The 21085-nt window shown below is 42.0% G+C and overlaps 1 protein-coding gene across 1 annotated transcript in view; it reads right to left on the bottom strand.

Moving 5' to 3' along the window:
* The window catches only part of MTHFD1 (methylenetetrahydrofolate dehydrogenase, cyclohydrolase and formyltetrahydrofolate synthetase 1), a 39540-nt gene continuing 21156 nt past the window's right edge, over positions 2702-21085 (bottom strand). Inside the window, exons 14-28 of the mRNA XM_021402607.1 lie at positions 20866-20973; positions 20698-20772; positions 18601-18703; positions 17337-17413; positions 16231-16371; positions 14011-14079; positions 13360-13471; positions 13013-13152; positions 12564-12605; positions 11434-11534; positions 10312-10489; positions 9121-9228; positions 7789-7941; positions 3930-4038; positions 2702-3748 (exon numbers count right to left, since the gene is read on the bottom strand). Of these exons, the coding sequence (XP_021258282.1) occupies positions 3949-4038; positions 7789-7941; positions 9121-9228; positions 10312-10489; positions 11434-11534; positions 12564-12605; positions 13013-13152; positions 13360-13471; positions 14011-14079; positions 16231-16371; positions 17337-17413; positions 18601-18703; positions 20698-20772; positions 20866-20973 (1497 nt within the window). The 3' untranslated portion in view covers positions 2702-3748; positions 3930-3948. The remainder of the gene's footprint in view (positions 3749-3929; positions 4039-7788; positions 7942-9120; positions 9229-10311; positions 10490-11433; positions 11535-12563; positions 12606-13012; positions 13153-13359; positions 13472-14010; positions 14080-16230; positions 16372-17336; positions 17414-18600; positions 18704-20697; positions 20773-20865; positions 20974-21085) is intronic.

Below are 21085 nucleotides of genomic sequence, written 5' to 3' on the forward strand. Positions count from 1 at the left end.
GGCCGCGCGGCCCCTCCGCTCATGCGGCATCCCCGCGGCGGAGCGGCGGCCCTTCCCCCCGCGCGGCATCCTGCCCCGTTCGCGGGGCACCGTCCCCGTCCGCCTTTCTTCCCCGCACAGGGCGCGCGCGGCAGGAGCAGATGCACCAACGGCGAAGTACGGCCGAGGCCAAGAGGATCTTCCCGAGGGCCGAGCCGCGGTTCGCAGCTTGAACGCCGGCTGCGAGCGGAAGCGCGGCCAGGAGGAAGGGACGGCGGGGATCCGCAGACCAGGTACAGCGTGCGACGGGAGCTCTGCTCCCGGCAGCGGTTTTTGTGCCACCTGAAAGGTCGTGCGGCGCCGAGCCCAGCCCGCTTGGGTCGCTGCGGGAGCCGCACCTTTAGAGCAGAGGGTAAGGGCAGCCGGGTAGCGAGCTCAAGCTAAACCTCACCCGAAACACCTGACAAGGCGCCTCAGTCATAGGGGTCTTTTTTTTCTCTTCACACTCGCCAAAATCTGACTTTAAAATTGCATCCCCAGCTGTTATAATGGATGGGAGGGCCTCCAGGAAATGGCTACAAGTGCAGCTGAAGAACCACGTGAAGCCATGGTTGGAGCTGCCTGAACGTCCCCATTCATCCCAACGGGGAGCTCAGCGACGCCCACCGATGTTGTAAGGATATTAATTACTTTGCAGCGTGCTGGCACATCGGAACACGGGTGAGGGAGCATACGTCGAGCCTGCAAGTGGCTTCCAGTGGAGGCTATCCTTAAAAAAAAATACACGCGGCCTCCCCCCTCTCTAAAAAAGGCAGAAAATGTGTTCTTTGGGCTGAAATTTCAGCCAATAGGACAGAAGCACACATCAGGCAACCACAAGGAATCGTCATTTTAAAAGCTCCCCTACGAGACATGTTTGCTGGCGTTCACTCGGTACAATAACCTTCATTTGGAAACAGCTCCTCTCCGGAGGGGAAGGCAGTGGATTCTAATTACGGTACAGCTCTTCACGAGAGCTGAGCACAGGCCCTCAGCACGAGGCCATTTCCCCTCATTCCAAGTGGAGGGGGGATATAGGCAGTGGTAACGTGTGCTACACACACAGCTTGCTCCGATCCATCCCCTTTGAAACCACCTCGCCCACAACTCAATTACTCCGTTGCTCCATGGGAGGACAGCAGCACCGAGGAGTACGACACACAGGAGATACATAACGGGGCAGAAGGCGGATAAGATTGAAAAAATCTGTATGGTTTCCTCGCGATGTGATGTGAGGCTCTCACTGCAGCACAGCTAAGGGAATGGCCATCACACCAGCTAAGGGGCCGGGCCCACATCTGCGCTTAATTGTTTTTTTGCTCCAGGCAACAGGAAGGGAAGACAACCTTCCAGCTGTCAGTTAAAAGAGATTAAGCATTCTTTGTGTCCTGGGTGATGGGTCAAGAACTAACCGCTGCTATACTTGGTCACAAGTGAGTTAAGAAGCCAACAACCCACCCAACCTATTTATGCATCAGTGCTGCAAGTAGGGACAGTGGGAACACACTTCCCACTGCCTTTGAAGCACACGTTGGAAGAGCATTTGCCACTCATCTCTAGCGATGCTTGGGGCTATTTTTTCCACTGTTTGCAGCTGGCCCTTAGGTTTTGCTGCCAGCAGTCCCCCAGTGTTCAGCAAATCCATGACCGGTTTGCGTGGCTGAGCCATGGTGTTGCCTCACTGCAGAGACCTCCTGAACCGTCTCTCTCAACCACGTGTCTATGATCTCATGCTGAACTAAAAGGAGGCTAATCTTAGCATAAATTAGCACTTATCCCATCTTTCATAAGCATAAAACGAAGGTAGAACACAGAGCACTTGCAGGAAAGCAGCGCAACAGGGAAGCCTCTGCAAGATGAGAGAACGAGGATTAGATGTAGGAACTGACAGCAGTCTTGGCAGCATCAGCTGCGGCAATCTGCTGCAAGGAAAGGCTCCACCAAGGTGCTGCAGGTGAAGAGGCAATGCCAGCCAGGCCTTTGGGATGGGGCAGCAACAGGGGACGCCCCTCCTGACCCCATGCAAGTGGCCTTTTTGTGCTCTGTAAAACCTGTCTGCCAGTGACTTCCCAGCCAAATACCATCGAGAAGAAAATCTGAGGAGGCTGTGAACGTATTTCAGGTGTGCTAACAACAATTTAAATTATTCTGTCTTTGCTTCTGTGACAACTAGGTAATTTTTATATGATTATTCTCCCCTCCTGACTAGCTTGCTCTCTCTATATTTAGTATCTGTGTACTACAGATGCATCCTTATATTGGTGCACACCTACACCACGATTCTCCCAGTTCTCACCAAAATCAGAATGCTTTCAGATGCAGTTTGGATGCAAGCAGATGGGCCCGGCAAGTCTATGGAGAAAGGAGAAGCCAAAAATATTCAGCTGTGAGCACGGCAGTCAAACTTAATAAAGCTAGCATCTTAATTCAGATCTTCTGCAGTCAACTGCAAGTAAACTCAAATCCACTGAATAATTCAGGCAGTTTATTTCCTATAGATGACACACGCCATCCAGGAAAGGAAACAAGATAAAACACACACATTGTGGTGCATTGCAGGCAACTTATTACTGCAATAATCACTTTTAATTGTCAATACCGGGACTGCTGCATTACTCAGTTAATCACAGAAATAAGTTCTACTTCATTAATCTCAGCACGTACATTAAAACCCAAAAAGCACTTGAAGTTTTCGCCCTTTATTTGTATTAGTTAAAAATCTGGCAGCAACTCTATTTCTGTTACAAAATGATTTCTGGCCTGCTGACAAAGCCTACTACAAATGACTCAATCACTGTTCACGCGGCTTCTCTTCACCCAAAAGGTACCTTAGGAAACAGGGCTTCTCAGTGGCCTAACTGTATTTATTGCTAAGCAAAGAATGGTTCAAAAGACACTTCTGGCAGAAGCCACGGGTTGAAATCTGGGTATCTACAGACCCGATACCCAGAAGTTCAATTTCCAGTAGTAAGAATTACAGCAGTCACAGCTGGGCTTTCTTAAAGAGAAATCTGGCACAGCTCAGGTGTCTGCACGGATAATTCACAGCAGAAGCCAGGGTGAGCACTCCTGGTAAGAAATGACAAAAGGATTCTTCCTTGTTCCCTCTTTTAAAAGGAACTGGTGCAATTTCATAGCACGGCAAATCCTCCCATGGTGTGAGAAACGGAATGCAGAATTCAGTATGACAAGCAGGAATATTATAGCGTATGAGACTTCCCAGGATAATCTATGTCACAAAAACCCTACTGTTAAGACAACCGGGTCCCAAGCCTGTTACAAACAGCTCCAGCTTTAGGATTTCTGATTATTAAAATCATCTCACTGAATCAAGGTGAGCTCGTATAAACGTATCTTTTCTCCTTTTCCTGCTTGGTATCTTAATTAAAGTTTCAGTCCTTTAGCTGGTTGGACTTGATGATCCTGAAGGTCTCTTCCAACCAAAATGATTCTGTGGTTCTAAGAGATCACTAAACCCAAGCTTCAGTTTTCTGCTACAGTTACAAAGCAGGAAGGTTGTACAGGAAGTATTCTGTATATACTTAGTTTCATCTAGCTTGGAACACAGTAGTTTAAGAATTATTACAGATTAAAAATAAGTGTTTTATCCTTTAGCGCTTTATTTTCCAGTCACTTCTTGCACTGTATTCTCAGTCATATCTTGTTTTGACTTCAAAAAAGATCAGTGAATAGTTTCATTTACATGACTCATCAGGTGTTCTTCTGGGAGCTAAAAAGAAAAATAAATTAATTACTATTAAGCAGTACTGCAGGCAACTTTCAGGCTGAAATATAATCACACGTTATTTGGAAACACATGGCATAATATGAAATTGGCTTAGCCCTACTATCTCCAGTTGAGAAATCAAGCCCAAATATTGAAAGCCTTCTAACCTGAAGGTGCCACTTGCCTTTGGTTAAAAATTCTTTTCAGAAGAGCCCGTTCACTTCTCCTGACACTGGGTCCAAGTCGATATCATAAAAGCTGGGTCTCGTAGGAAGTCCTGGCATCGTGCTCATCTGGACAAAAGACAAACCATTAATATGGAAGCAGCATAACTGAACAGAAGATATACGGTTTAGTGCTGGGAACTGTGTTAGCAACAGCCCATGCAGCACCTTGGATATGAACATACTAGCTGGACGATGGTCATACACTATTTTGAAGCATATGACAAGAACCAGGAACTCCTGATTAGCAGATCAACCAGTTCAGCCCAAAATTTGGCCAAGCACTGAGCACCCAGCTGACAGATCCACTGCTCCATGAGAGCTGCTGCAGGGAGACATGAGCTGCTGGTGGCAGCTTCCTGGCTCTTGAAATGAGGATGCACATTTAAAACAGCTTTGCTGATTGCCAAGTCTCAATTGATTAAAACTCTTTAAAATTTTAGAACTGTTATAATTAGGAATAATTATTGTTGACACGAGAGGTTTTAAAACAAACAGACAACCAAAAAAAAAAAAAAAAACCCAACAAAAACACCTGAAATAAAGCTTTAATAGAAACAGGTAGGTCTGTTTTCCTGATACTGGGCCATTCTGAGGCACACAGGTCAGAATGGCTGCACAGCAGGAGGAATGAAGCTAGCAGAACAGCTGCCTGCCCTGCACCCGCCTCGGGCCAGGCCTTTCAAGTTGTCCCCACTGTTGAAACCTGCTTTCAGAGCTGCAAAAAGCAAAGCCAGCAGGGACTACGCTTGGCCTGATTTACTAATGCAGATGACAACTTTGTTCCCTAACTCAGTGTTGAGCCCAACAGCACATGCAGATTAACGTGGATGCTCTCTGAAGGTGGACGACTTGTGACCACGCTTGACAGCTTGTGCCAGTGGTCATTTACCCCATAAACAAAAACTCAGCGTTTCACTTTCCATCTACATCACCCGGCCTCAGCCTTCACAATCAGTAATTGTTGTGCCTGTCTCCATTAGATTAAAGACCTCTTTAGAAACCTGGTATTTTCTCCCTGCGTATGTATTTTGCACACTAATCAAATTTGGGTAATAAGCTCAGCAGCAAGGTTAAGCATTTGCTGCAGTTCTCAAAACTGTTCTGGGAGCTTTTGGAATCCCACCTCATTTTCCTAAGCTATTACAAGTGCTAACTGCAGTCCCCTATGTACCGTACCACTGCAAGATGTACTCACTTCATGCAGAGGTAAAAGTCACCTCAAGCATACCCTTTGTAATGAATGCTAGGACTGCACCAGCTTTTTGTCATAGCTGCTGCTTTCCAGGACAGAGAAGAGTGGACCTCAGATATGGCTCTCATTCCTTGTTTCTGTGTTCAGTTGTATGAATGTTTTGCTCTCATGAGCAAAGTACTACGAGATCTGAAGCATTTGGAAGGGTTTTTCAGTTCTCACCACAGTCTCTGCCACTGTCACGCAGAACAAGGAAAGACCTATTTATGTATCTCTGGAGAACTGTACAGCTTTGTACATAGCCACCTGTACATCCAGAGGGCCACAGCAAGAGCTGAGAGTGACAGTCACTACAACAGGGGTTGCTGTGTTGATGAATATGGGCCTGATGTAACCCTTCTTGCCCTTTGTGTTTTGGAAGGATTGGTCAGTTTTCCTTTCTCCTACCCATAGGGCAGCCCATGGTGGCTAACCTGTTACCTATTACCTAAAGGCAAACTACGTGCTGAGTTTTTATGCAGTGCAGGGTTGATTTCCTTTCAGGCTATGCATTTTCTGCACAAATGTTCACAATGCTTAATGCACTCTATTTTCAGAGCTAGAGAAATGAAGCTCCTCCTCCACCCCTTTCGTACACGCGCTGGAAAAGAATGCAGGACAATCCTCACTATTTGCATTAAAAAATTAGACCAGTAGGATATTATCAATTGAATAACATTCCTTGAATATTCAATCCTTGAAATTGTATTTCCTTTTATACCTCGAAGTATTTCATTCCAGTACAACAGCTTCAACTCTGAGCCAGAAAGGAAAAAAAAAAAACAAAACTCAGAGGCTGAGAAAAATGAAGTGTGACGAACCTTCTCAATTAACTTCAGATAACAAGAATATGCACACACTGGTGATTAGTTGCACCTCAAATTTCACACAACTTCTGCAGAGAGCTGTGTATTTTCTGTGTTTTCAGCTCACAGCTCAATGGCTGCCAAAAAATCACTCTGAGGCTAGCATGTATCCTGTTGAAGGGGTTTAAATTGGTGATCTGATTCAAAATGCTCCGGGCTGCTTCTCAAAAGAAGGACATCCCTTTCCTGGCCTAGTAGACACCACAGGAGAGCGATCTTCATGTCCCCAGCTAGAGGGCTTACAGTTAATTCCAGCAAGGTTAACATCATTATTAACTGCATGCCCAAGTAAACATTACAAATCTGTGAAGGGAGCAGGAAGGAAACTCCCAGCTTCATAGAAAGTGAAGACATCAGAAAAAGAGACAAAACTTTAGCTTTAATGCCTGTAAACATCTTTCTATTGTGTATCTCATTAATGCTGTGCACTTTTCTGCAGTACTTAAAATATATTTAAAAAAATAATCACTGTTTGGATTAAATCTTGGCTTGCAAAGAAGTCACTAAGAAGAGGAACGAGTATGGTATCTTTCACTGTATCCCAAAACACATAGTACTCTTTGAAAAGAAGGATGTGGCAGACTTCAGTCAGGATGTGGTTATTTTATTTCTGTTGGGGTAATCTGGAAACCCTTACCTGGCTCTCTGAGAGCTAGCATTTGAAGGAGGAAAGAAAACAACTCTTAAATCAACAAACTCCAGCATCTGAGCCATTTGACGCTAACAGTTTAGAAAAGACAGCTTATTAAAACAAATGTTGCCATGAAGACTTCAGTAAAAAAAGGTGTAGGCCCAAAAATAGTGAGAAAAAGACAGAGCTGCTTGCTCCAACTGCTTCATCTCCTGCAATAGCCTAAGAAGTTACTTGACATTTTCCCAGAATAGACTCCGAAGATAAGATTTCCAGTGGAGCCATTCATCCTAACATTCTTTCTTTAGACACAAAGCTGAATGTTAGTTCATTTTGCAGGTAGCTCCTCTTTCTGCCAGCCCATTCATATCAAAGCTATGCCAGGATCCTGCTTCCACTGTAGCTACTCTCTCACCTCTCAGCTGACGTGACAATCATCTCAAAGAACCGAAAATAAAAAACTCAAGGGCAAGGTGAAATAAACTGTTGGAATTGATGCAGATCAAACAGCAAACAGATGGTCAGCAAAACGATGAGAAAATAATGGGAGGGGAGACTCACAAATGATGAACAGTACAGATTAGCTTTGCTTTGGAGCTGTCTCATCAAAAGTTATTTGCTTTGCAAGCTGTGCAAAAGTGATTTAGTTCTACGCTGACCTGCTGGTGCACACAGATTCCAGCTGCAATGCTGCAAAGCGCATCGTGAATTCCAAGCCACAGGAGCACTTAGGCAGGCCTCTCTTGTCAGTCTGCTGTTCCCAGAACTCATTATGTACAGAGCTCACCCTTTCCCTGAATTCCAGGATAACAGAGACGTGGGACCACATCTCTGTGAGATGCACACTGTGGGCTCATCTCTGTGAGAGCACACTGGGGGCTTGCTAAATGTTCAAATGGTCAGATGGTTTATTTTAGCTTCCCTCTTCCCCCTGAAAAACCCCTGCTAAGAGCATCTAATGCACTGGACTATTAAAACATCATCTGTAAATGACAAGGGCTCTTCTCATTGAAGATACCTTTTGTAACTGGAACGCACATGAAGTTTTATTCTCACCCCACAGGTGAGGGTTTCACTCACTCACTCACCGTTCCTACCAGTGGGTACAGAAACCCAGCACCAACACTGGCCCGAATATCTCGGATCGGCAGAATAAAACCTGTAGGTGCTCCTTTTTGTTCAGGGTCATGAGACAACGATAAGTGAGTTTTAGCCATGCAGATTGGCAGGTTTCCAAAGCCCTGGGCATGACAAGGAAAAGGAAGAGAGAAAGAGGAGAGAAGTAAGTGACAAAACAGTAACCATTCCTGTACACAACTATTATCGCTCTGTTTTACCATTCTCAGTGTTACCTTGTAATTTTATGCTATTTCTTCACCCACAGCCTATCAAATCCATTGACCATTCTGCATCCTCATTCTTTCTCTCAAACTCCTCTTCCTGCTATTAAGGGAAGAATAACAATGGGCCCCAGCATGTCCAAATGAGGAAAAGGCTAACGGTATGGAAGTGTTACGGAAGTGCTGGATATCTAGATATTTAACTTACTTTCTACTCTCTTCCCAAAATATTAATTCAAACAGCTCAGAACTAAAGCTCTTGTACAGTTGAAGGGGGTTAATTAGAACTATTTGGTCAATATAATTGCATATTGTAAGGAAGGAACAATTATACAGCTATGGTATTTTGAAAGAACTGTAAAGGAATTTACAAGAAATACAAAAACAAGAAATGACATATGCCAGCAGTACATGAAATCCAGAAGTAAAACTACTCAAACACACTAAACAAAGCATGGGCAATTCTCACACTGCTTTCCTTTACAAACCTCCATTAATGCATAAGGTATCTGAAAAGCAGGTAAGTTTACAAGAATGTCATGTTTAAGAGGAAAAAACAAATAACGTGAAGTTCAAAACTTATAAAAGTAGCCGTAAGAAGTATTGTAGCATCTGTAGAACTCTTCCCCAGCATGGCTGTGACTGCCCAAAATTTACATGGGTTTGAAAACTGATTGGACAACTCAGTGGGACATGACAAAAACCAAAACAAACAATAAAAATGAGAGACTATATAGCAGCAGTTTGACCATTTGTAGTTCCGGAATTCCCAAACTGCTAAAGGACTGGAGAGTGCAGGAAGTATACATGGGAGAATATAGAGAGATCACTGAATTTCATTTCCTTTTTTCCATTACACATTATTAGGGATGTATTACTGAGACAGATTAGTTCTGTTTTTTGCACTAAAAGCCAGGCCCACTTTCTCCCTTCCCATCCTCCTCTGCCATGGCAGCATCCAATGAGTCCTGGATACGTGTTGGGTGATGATTCCCTTTACATGCACTTTCAACACCACTTCAGTATGATTATTTTAAAATGAAAAGCATCACTGGGTATCAGGTGACAGAGAAAACTAACCTGCTTAGTGTACACAGTGACTTTCTCCTGTGCTTCTGGAAGTAGCTCAATGTCACTTGCCCCATAGATCTGCTGTGCAATAATTCTGATTTTATCTACAACAGGGAGCTAGAAAGAAGACAGGCAAGTGAGCATGGCCAAATTACAAAGAGCCATAATGTCACAGCAGCTTCACAGTTCTTCGTCTGTGTTGTGTTCATTTACATTTCTCATCTGCTGTAAAACAAAGCTATACAATAATTTCAGGGTTTTTAAAACAGGTTTCACTTATCTTGCTGCAGATTTGTTAAGAGGGCATAACTATTTTATTACAGTCAGAAACAAGAAGATACACATCAGCATTTAGTTTAAGCTGAATTTACACATTAATTACCACCTCTTGCAAGAGATGCCCTTATTCTCTCTCAAGTTTTAAGTCAAAAAGCAGACAAAATAATTTGAGGGAATACGAACTAACGGTTGAATAAGAGCACAAATAAACCAGGTTAAGGAAAAAAGCTAAAGTATTTGTTTAGGAGCTGAAGCAGACATAGTGACACAGCTCTGTTCCTCATTAGGTTCTCAACTAGGAACATTAGGGCCACAACATGGTAACTAATGGTGACTTCATTACCTCCACGTAACCATCAAATTTGTTTAAGTACAAAATCATTAGAAATACACGCACGCATTCTTCCACCTGACCTGTAGTGGGAAACCATAAGACTTATTTCCAGAGAAAGAAACAAGTTAGAAATGGACATTCCATTTCCTGTTCCACAGCCTATTATATTCTCATTTTGTGCAGAAATCACACCCAGAGATTCTCCATTATGGTAACAAGTTTCATGAGGGCTGTTCCAGTCCATATTCTGACAAGAATGCGTGTCTCAGGTCAAAAAAATAAACTTCTCCCTACCCTGGAACATGGCTGTCATAGTAGTAACCTGTTTGCCATCTCATGAGTGTGTCAGAGCAGCATCTTTCACCGTCAAAAATAAACTATATTTAATTTAGTAGTCAAAAACAACAGGAAGTGACAAACTAGGGTCTTTGAGACTAATGGAGTTAACATTATGTTCTAAAAGCCATTTTCTTCTCAGTTTCTCTGAGCAGACTTTCTGGCAACTTTGAGCCAATTAAGCCAGACCAACTAATCTCCAACTTATTAAAAAACAAAAAAAAGACCTCTGTAATCATGCAAGTTCTTACCTCTACGTTATAGAGGAACCTGAAGTTGCTGGGTGTCTGTGATGCCCTCTGAACAGCCTGGGCCAATGCAACAGCTCCTTTACCACCCTCTGCCCAGTGAGTGCACTCCACAGCATCAAATGCTCCTGCTTCTTTTGCCAGTTGTACTACAAGAGCCAGTTCAGCCTTTGTATCTGTCCTGTAAAGAAAAATGTTTGCGCATTTGTATCAGAATGTACGCACAGTAAACGAATGGTTTGTTCTGCCCTTCTCTCATTCTTGTCAACAAAAGTTAAAAAGAAACTACACGATTCAGCCATTGGGAAGCCTTTTCTATTGAGGAGTTATCCACCACAAGGCTGCTCCACCTTGGTGAAGGACGCTACGCCAAGACGAACAGTGAGCAAGAAGTCGGTCTGGAACTACACGCAGAAACTCAAGACTGCTGACAGCAGTGTTCCAGAGTTTCTGCTTGTACCAACAACACAACTCTTGTTTTCAGATGAAAATTCAAAAAGGCATTAGTACTTGCTGATTTGGAGATGCTAAGATGGTCTATATCACGTGCGCACAGTGCTAAAAACCATACTTTCTCTAAAACAGCTAATACACATTCACTTCAGATGAAAAATCCTTAGCTGGCTACTCTGCTTCAACTGGCATCAGCTTTAAAGCAGCAGTTCAAAGCCCTTCTGCTTGTATAAAGAAAGACCACACACGGATTCTGCTTCCTCTGTAGTACAATGTGCAGAGCCTTAAATGCTTCTCGTTTTGGCATGATTCCATACTGCAGACCACTGAATGCAATGTGTTCAACAGCATAGGCACCTCACCATCTGTTAGGAACTTAGATTCCATATTGTCACAGGCACCTTTTGTCTACAGTAATTTAGCCAGTTAGTGTGTAAGCAATGGCGCTTAAGTCACTGATCACAAGATCCTAAGCTAAACTAAACTGGAGAACGCATTTGAAACGACTGAGCAGAGCTCCGCTGTTCATTCAGTATCTTCAAGCACTGCAGAATGCTGCTTCCTGCAAACAATATGTTGACAGTGCTGAAAACAAGACAGTGTGTTAAATGTAGCATATAAAGTGCCTCCATTTTATTCCCATACATCAGTTCCACAGCCCAGCTCACTTACTTGAAAGCATTGACAGCCACTACCACTGGGACTCCAAACAGCCGAGCATTCTGGATTTGTTTGCTTAGGTTACTGCAACCCTTTGCCAACAGCTGAAGATTCTGTAAAAACGACAGCAAGCAGAACATACATTTTATGAGAGGCAGTGAAACCTTTGCTCCAAATCCACTTCATCCACAGCTCATTATCTAAGTGCCAAAACAGGAATGGAAATCACAAAGGCAAAATTTCAGAGCTGCTTTCTGGACCAGCACATGGTGCTGCATGGAAAACAGGCAAAGGAATGTTTCTAATAACTTCATAGTTGAAGATGAAAATCAAGGTAGGAGAAACCACTTTATCATTTTTTTGTTATTCTTAAGTCAATACCTGTGCTCATTATCTCCTCACAGTAAAGCCTCATTTTCCTCTATGACACATCCCTCTTCATGTATTAAACATCATTAGCAGTGAATTTCGTGACATTTGTTTGAAGTTTGTGATAACAGCTTTCAGTTTATGTATATTTACATTCTGCAGCATCAGAGATTATTTGTGGAAATGCAGACATTTCATCCCTTGCTATCGAAAGAGTAATCCATAGAGAAGTGCTAGAAGTGAAAAAGCTGAACCAGATCAATTACCCAAGCGTACACAACCATTTGAGGCACAAGGGCAGAAACAGAGATTTAGTTCACTTTCCTCCCTGCTTGCAAAAGAGGGGCAGTGGGAAAACAAAAACTGCTGCTGCTACGAAGGGAGTAATTAGACAGGCACTCTGAATATTTTCAGAGACAATATTTCAGCTAGGCAATTACTCTATACTGAGAGGGTCAAGAGACACTGAGCAGACATTACTATGAAAAATGGAGCACACAGACAATTATGTGAGCTCAGGAGAAAAGGAAGGCTCTGAATGCTGGCTAGGTCAAGTACAATAAATGCTTGAAAGAGCAAAGCCAAAGTAACAGCATTAGAACAAAAAAGAAAAAAAAAAAAGAACATTAAAGCTTGTATGAGGAAGCATTTCCCTCCCAGCTAGAGAAATGACACACACTAGCTATCCACACGTGCACTGAAAGATAATATCATGTAACGACTGCAATTAATTGGTCAACTGTCTCAATAGCTAAAGAAGGTACGAAGATTACCTCTTCCGTGTACTCCTTTGGTAAAGGTATCCCAGCAGTGACCTGGAGAGTGAGTAAAAAAAAAAAGGGGGGGGGGGAACTCCATAAGATTTTTATTCTGGCAATTTGTGCTTGATTCTTATTAAACTGCATCAAAATAGAACATTCTATTTCAGCCTGATCCTTTTTCTAAGGGGGAAAAAAAAAAAGACTGCAAGATGCTCTCCCAATATAACAAACTAAGGACTATGATAACAACACAAGTGCCCCAGCATACTTCTTTGGGAAAATAAAACGAGCAGGTATGTATATGTAACTTACTACAACGAAGCAGCTTGCACACAGCAGGGACATATGGATAACTGCAAATCTCAAGACAATTAGAAGCAAATCAAACCCTACAGAGCTTTAAGTGGCTGGACTGAAACAAAAGCCCCTCAGGCCTAAATAAAACCTTGTTTACTACTTACTGTAGGCCCTCCTCCATGCATTTTCAGAGCTCGGACGGTAGCAACCAACACCACCACATTAGGCCGGAGATCCGAATAACGACACTTAATGTTAAAGAATTTCTCCATGCCTATGTCTGCACCAAATCCTGCTTCCGTAACTAGAGTGGGAAAAAAACAACAACAACACAGAAGTTTGTGAGAGGGTGCTGGGCAGAGAAATCAGTGCTCTGATTACAGAAATCACAAGCTTCTCCTGGGGGAGAAGAAAAACAACCAACAGCAAAGGTAGTCATGAGAAAAAAAGGAAATCTCTCCCTGAAAAACAAACAAAACACCAACACCAACTGAAAACACCACACACTTACCAACAAAACCCTCTTTACCCACGAGCTTCAGCGCTATTTTGTCTGCCAACACTGAAGAGTTCCCATGTGCAATATTGGCAAAAGGTCCAGCATGAACAAACACAGGGGTTCCCTGGGAAATGGAGGAGGGTGAGGAAGGCAAAGAGAAATGAAGAAAATAAGGGGGTGACAATCTGCACACCTGCATCATTTCAGGAGCTAAGTGCTCCAGTATCTGAAGGTTAAAAAAAAAGTTCTCAGAAGACAGGCCTTAAAACCCTCTGATTAAATATTGGTTATCAGTACTAAGGGCTAAATCACCAACTGGATTATTATAAGCTGCAGGAGTGGAGCTATTAACCCACTTAAGAAACGGATGGCTAAATCTTAGCAACTCTGCCATTCTCCTGCACCTGTACCATCTAGATTTTCAAAACATTTCCTGATGTCTGTCAACAAAACAGACACAGCAGGGTGTAGTGCATTTTCCCAGGGTCATCCCACATGCTAGTGGCAGACCTATGAAGAAGCTTTTCCCCTAGCCCTGAATCTTAGGTAGGAAACCACAATAAGCTTCCAAGTCTAAACAGAGCAAGTCCACACTGACTGTGATGAATAAGCTTGACCAGATGCTCCTTGCTTCTAATTACAGAGTGAATAATCCACGCTCACCTCTAGTGTCTGCATGAGGTTTGGCTTAACAGCATCTTTCATCAAGACAGCCAGAGCACCAGTCACTCCCTGAAAGAAAAAACAAAGACAACTATCAGTTTCCAGATTCACTGAGACACTGACACAGCTCCTATACTGTGTCAAGACCTTCCGGTGAGCTTGCAGGAACGCAACCAGCAGTTGCTGGTCTGGGCAGAGCAGAATAATGCCTTTTGCATCCTTTTAAGGTAATTGGTAACTTTTGCTTAATGCAGCCTCTTCTGTTATGATCTTGCTTGGCCAACTTACTTCGCACTGAAGACAAACTGCTGTTTTCATGCTGTAACAAGGTGAAAAAGGAAGAGCAGTGAGAGAGTAACCGTTAGGTACACATGGTTTACTGTGCCCCATTCAGTGGCAGAAAGCAGGGAAAGTTTTTCAAGACAATTTCTTCTTCCCTTTTAATGTCAATTGAATTGCAGCACTCAATTATATCATTTTTTTTTTTTTTTGAAGACATTCACTGCTATGTTTCATTAGTTTCAATCTTGCCACATGAAAGCTTAGTTAACATTTAATGGATAAGCTTTAAACTTCAGTCATCTCTAGAATAATGAAAGATACAGAGCAAGATTTCCATGATGACATTTCAGGCCTGTCAATCAATAACACTTCAATACATCTCCGTCTCTGAAAACCCATAGTCAGTCTTTGATTCCTCATTTCTCCCCAGTTCCTTTGAGCCGGTAGTGCGCTCATGACACTGGTTATACTACAGCAGAAGGATCTGGACATCTTATTGTGTCAGTCTGGTCTCTGCAATCACCATGTTCCGGCCTGTATGAGGAGCATGCAACACAGTCCCAACCAAGCAAGCCAATGCCAACCACCTGCAGAAATATGCAAAACCTGAGGACCTGTTGGACAGACCTGGTATCATCCTCCACGCCACAATTACAGAGCACAAAATTAAAAAAAAAAAGAGAAAAAAAGTCTTAAAAACTAGAAATCTTAGATCCCACATAAAACTCATAAAGCAACTCCCTACATAAGTTTATCCATTGATGGGCAGCAGGAGAGACTTCTGTTTTCCAGAACAGGGGTTAACTCAGGTACTTAAGGTTAAAGTGTGGCAGCACATTAGGAGCAGGAACTAAAAATTTCAAAGCTGCCTACAGAACTTTGGCACATGCTCTCTCATACCCAAAAAATGTCTCACATCAAGATACTTTACAGATAAATGCTTCCCAGCCTAGCCCTCTTCCTGCAGGTCCAGAGTCAGGCCACGCTGGCACCTGACTGCTTCTTAGAGTTATTGTGGGATGAACATAAAACAAAAACACACAACAGAAGACCAGTATCACTCCTCTGTTGACTACTGCAACAATCCTGAGCCTGTTTTCTGCCTTGAGGCAAGTGACCAGGTACAGCTCACATACAGAGCTCAATTCCCTTCTCCTTCTCCAGACAGGGCTGCCATCTACAAAACACTTACTGGAAAAAGCATCTGGAGCGCACGCTATCCCCTGAACAATGCTGAAGCACTGTATGGGAGAGTTCTAACTGACACACTCCACAAACATGCCAAGAACTGCACTAGTGAACAGCCGCAAGACAGTACTGCAGCTTGGGACTGTTGCTTATCACTACATACTGGTAACAGACATCACTAGTGCTATTAAATTCAACATTTCATTCAGTGGGAATAAGAGATTTGTGCCTCTCAAAAAGGCTGCCATATGGAAACCTTCCACTTAGTTGCAACACGTTCGACTTTTATAGAATTCACAATCTCTCAGCATAAGGTATTTCATCATCTGTAATTAAATTTGCACCAGGCTTTGTCCCTGCTTTATGTTTTCTTTGCTCCAGGGAGCTTAAGAAATCGGAAGGCCAGCAGGATGCATTCTGAATTCTTACTATTTGTAAATATGCTTTTTTATTTAGAAGCCACCATGTACTTCTCCTTAATTCCTATGGTGCTAGCTCCGATTTGACACACAGCACAACACACAGGACCCTTTGTCCCTGCCCAGAACACATGTATGCACAGTCTCTGGGTAAGGCGCTAGCCACACCAAAGTAGAAATCCTTTACTAACTCCAGAGACTAAAATTTCATCTTTAATGTTCTATATACTAAAGTCTGTCCTGTACAGAATCATCTCTATGTTTTTCAATCCAATGACTTTCAGAAGCAATAGAAGAAAGTTAGCATTCGAGAATGGAATGACTCTCTTACAAGGTCATCTGTTGTAACTGGCTCTCCTCTCTTGCTGGAAGCTACAACCATTCTGCCCAGTCTCTTTTTCATGTCATCCAGGCCATCAGAGAGTGCTAGAACTGCCATGATTTCACTGCTCACTGTGATGTCAAATTGAGCCTGCAAGAGAGGAATAAAGAATGTGAATTCACCACAATTCCCCAGTAGAAATCTTTACCGTCCTCAAATTCCTGGGGGAAAAAAAAAAAAGTCAGTTATCACCATTATAATAAATAAATATGGACATACATCCATGAGAACAATCTAAGATATTACCCTCAGCACATACATAATTTAAATTCACCGTTTCAGATCAGATTCTTTTCTGCAAAATAAAGTACAATATACTTATTCCATTGCTATTACATGACTCCTGGCACAAAACTGGTGATTCATGTAAGAACTTTAACACCAACGATACATTTTTGAAGACTGAGCTTACTAATTCATCTAACAATCGCTAAACGGTACGGGATAAGACAAAAAATACAACCAACACATGAAAACCAACAACTGGTTTTATAGCAAAGGAAAGGTAGAATTCATCTGACATAACACAATACCTCCATTGAAGCTAGGCACCCTAGAGACCTTTTCTGATAAAAAAAAAAAAAAGGCTTTTCTGGGCACAACTCATCTGAACCATTAATTTGACAGTTACTTAAAGGGTGAAAGATATCATGGTCCTGGTTGCCTATTTTTTTAATGTTGATTATAAAATGAATCTAGACAACAAGCTCAGATATTGTGTTGAATTATGGTCAGCTGCATCCCACCCACAGCATGTGCACTGGCTAAGATTAGCAATTGCCAGGCACCATATTTGCAGACAGCATTCATATGTCGCTGTTACTATGCCACAGTCATCCCAGTTCAGGAATCCAATGATCAGGAAAGGGATGAAAAGAACAGATAGTAAAACTATACGATGCATTGGTAGTGAATTTAACCGCTAGGCCAAAGAGATGTTCTGCTTCCTCTTTAACAAGGTAGCAGTTAAGACAAACACCTGGAGTTAAAGTAGTTTATTTTAGAATCATATTTTTCAAAGTACTTTAAAAGATGCAAGAAAGGAAAGTAATTACCGTTCGTGAAAAGCCTTTTTCTGTTGGAGACTGTCCAATAGTGATTCTCCTAAGGAATCTGTCATTTGTATCCAGTACTGTGAGGATGCAGAAAGAAAGATGTAAGAAGTCACACTGCATGACCTAAGTCACATCTACACACCACCACAAACACTTGGCTAGATAAGCCACGAATAGAAGATGGCAGCTTAGGACACCACGCTCTCCAACAGAATGGCAAGTAGTAAGAAGCATTATTCTTCCTCAAAACTGAACTGCAATGATGTTAAGATGCTCACAGTCAATGCAGACTCTGCACTGCACCCAGAAGTCTACCTCCCTATGTGCTCAATAACCACAAGTCCAAAATCTCTTTGAAAAGCGGAGCTGCTGGTATTATTCCAATTTCTTTTTCATCATCATTAGTCAAAATGAAATCAGGAAATTACTATGGAAAAAAGAAATAAAATTATCATGTTGTAAATGAAAGGATAAAATGGTCAGATTTTACCATTTAATGACATTCCATGCAACCCCAGTAGCTCAAATTACCCTTGAAACACAAACGATCAAATACTGGCTTAAATTTGCTGGCTTTTTTTTTTTTCTTTTTTGGTACTAGCTTCTTGAAAAAATCTAAGTATTTTATAAAATATTTCCCATGAGGCAGACTAATTTAGCTCCATTATAGGTTATGAAGCAAATTTTGGAGAATAATTTCACATCGTATTTTCATAAAAAGAAGGAAAAGCAATACTCTTGGGGTCTAAATCACCTTTTTTTTTTCCTGCTTATCTGAAATTCCTTTTGTTAGTGAAATATTAATTCAACAAGATCAGAGATTGATCTTACTTCAGGTATCTTTAAACACGTTTTAAAAATCTAGGCTTTTTCTGCTGTCAGTCCCCAAGAGAGCAAGTGGGCAGACTAAAATTCAGTTTAATTCCAGTAGCCTCTCCGTGCTCACAATGCTTTCTCAAATGTGCAGGCAGAAAGACTGTTTGCTACGGTTGCCAAACTGAAAATACTCAGTGACCATCAAAACCACAAGCAGAAACTTGAACCAATTAGTGAGGCCTACACCGAATTCACAAAGATTAAGGAAAAAAAAAAAAGTATCCCAGCTGCAGGCACCCATCCCACCAAATAGAGAAACCAGCACTGCTTTGTTTCCTGCTACCCCAGAAAACCTGGTTCCTCCTATACTTGCAATCTGGTTTGATATGTTTTCGTGTTTTTTTTGTTTTTTTTTTTTAGCAATACTTTAATTTATTGGCTCTTGTACCTCTTTGCCATGTTATGGTGGCTGGGTCAATGTCCAGTCTCACAAATAAGTTTACTTCCTCCTTTGTCAAAGCTGCAGGATCAGTTTTGCTAATGCCCAATTTCTGCGGGAAGAAAGAAGAAATAAGAGGAAAAAAAAGCATAATGAAAAGATTTAGTGAAATGAACCTTTCACTACAACAATTAGCCTTTGGCAGCAGCACCTGTGTATTCAGAAATAAGGAGGAAATGCCATACTAGTGTCCTTTCAAGTCCCACAACAATACAAATTGATCCATATCGGTGTGAACCTGGAAGCAGAGCTCACTGCTTGCCAACTAGGAAAGGGCAACGCAGATAATAGAGCTCATCAGGGCAGCCTGTCACCTAATTTTGTGCAAGACATCTACAGAAAACATAAGAAAGAAAGCTCTGCAGTTTCTTACACGCCTTGTTCTAATCATTAGTTTCACATGCTTACATCCATTTCTCATTAGTTTGCCTAGGGTCACTGCACACAGCCATACGTATTTGAAGACATGGCTTTCAGCACACTGGTTAAGCAGCACAAAGGAGGAATTAAACAACTTGGTCACAAGGCTGTCAGCATTCCAGAAAGCTGATCCTGAACATACTGAGAGGATGGGCAGTTTGCCAAGTTGCTTAATTGAGAGAAGAATTACCTCAAGACTGATACAAGTGCAAGCTTAGAAATGAAGGAAACAATTGAGTTGATCTATGAGCGAGTAAGCCTTTTTTTAATTAACTAGACAGTTAAGTCCTATTTTCTCCAGAAGAACAGCAGGGAAGAAAGAAGTCTGTTCTCTTCCTCTTCAAGTACAGCATTAAAAACAAACAAACATCCACCATACTATGAAAAAGATCCTCTTTCTGGAGTATTAGCATCCTTAGCAGCCCACCAAGCCACATGACAAAGCTACTTTGCTCAACAGTGGAAGCAAACCACGTATTTTTTAATAGTTGAGAAATTATAGGCAATTAATAAATCAGAGTTTTAGCTTCCTAAGTATTCTATTGGTCCTGGCCTCCAAGTGGCAACCAATAGAGCACGAATGCTGTTCAAACAGGTTTGCTCTTGGAATAAGCTTAGCAGGCCCCACTTCGCCCCTCTAGCCAGAAGGTTCAAGCCCAATGCAAAAACTATTCCTCTACTCCTCATTTTTGAAGAGGCCAGGGACACACACTGGTTCATGTTCATTACTGATGACTGAAGGAACGGTGACCTGCTCAGGGTCCAACACTCAATGGTAGATGTATTCATTTAACTGAGATTTTTTTCCATGAGAAGGGATGTAGGGGACACACATTTTTCCTTTCATTTCCTGCTTGCTCAATCTAGATAAGACAAGAAAATCTTTACTTTCTCTTTTTGCTGAATTTTGTAAATTGTCTTTTCTGTGCTGCATTATCTATACGACTGTCACATGTACAGGAATTATTCATCTTTATCTGTAGCTGACTGTAACGGACAAAGACTAATGCTGGTCTTTTCTAAATCTACGTTAAGAACACTAAATTGTCACTATTAACAAAGGGCACTAATCTCTCTGCTTCTTCCCACTGTGTTACTCACACAGCATATAACAGAGTCAAATCAATGATTCTTCCCTTTGGAACTTCATCTCATTGTTATCTGTGCTGTAACATGGGCTACCAGACTTTTGCACACTTGATGCAGAAAACAAGTGCTAGCAGAATGACATTCTAGTTGTTGGTTGGTCTAGTCAGTTTCTTATATCAGGTAAGTGATAGGACCCAAGGAAATGGTCTCAAGCTGAGTCAGGGGAGGTTTAAACTGGCAATTAGGAAGAATTTCTTCATGGAAAGGGTAGTTAGGCACTGGAACACTTCTGCCTACAGAAGTGGTAGAGTACCCATCCCCAGAGGTATTTAAGAGGCATGCAGACATGGCACTAAGGGACATAGTTTATAGTGATGGGACTCTAATTTGATCTTAATGATCTTAAAGGTCTTTTCCACCCAAGGTGATTCTATGACCTACAGGGCAACATGAATGTTTTTGTAACCAAGCTCAGAATACATAAAGGAGGAATAAGTTAAACCGAATCAGAAACCAACGTGAAACTCGTGAACTTACTTGTAGCCTTCGGATTTGAATCTCTGAGAACTTCCTAACACCGTTGACAGAAGGCACCAAACGGTTATAGAGGGCCTTGCAGAATGAAACATATGGTTAGTACTGCTGGCACACCCGAAACATCTTGACCAGAATGAGATGGGTCAGCATGGGAAGAAAGGATCCTACCTGGTCACTCTGAGTTAGCTCATGGAAAATACGCGTGTCCACAGCAGCAGCAACCAGGTTGTTCGCTGCAGTGATAGCATGGATGTCACCAGTGAGGTGAAGGTTAAACTAAAGGACATAAAACATATCACTTATCTCATCCTGCTGCAATTTTCATATATTTCAATACATCGTAGACAAGTGGAAAGAGACATATTAATAGCAACACTGAAGTGCGTGA

The sequence above is a fragment of the Numida meleagris genome, chromosome 6 (assembly GCF_002078875.1).
Source record: "Numida meleagris isolate 19003 breed g44 Domestic line chromosome 6, NumMel1.0, whole genome shotgun sequence".
Lineage (NCBI taxonomy): Eukaryota > Metazoa > Chordata > Aves > Galliformes > Numididae > Numida > Numida meleagris.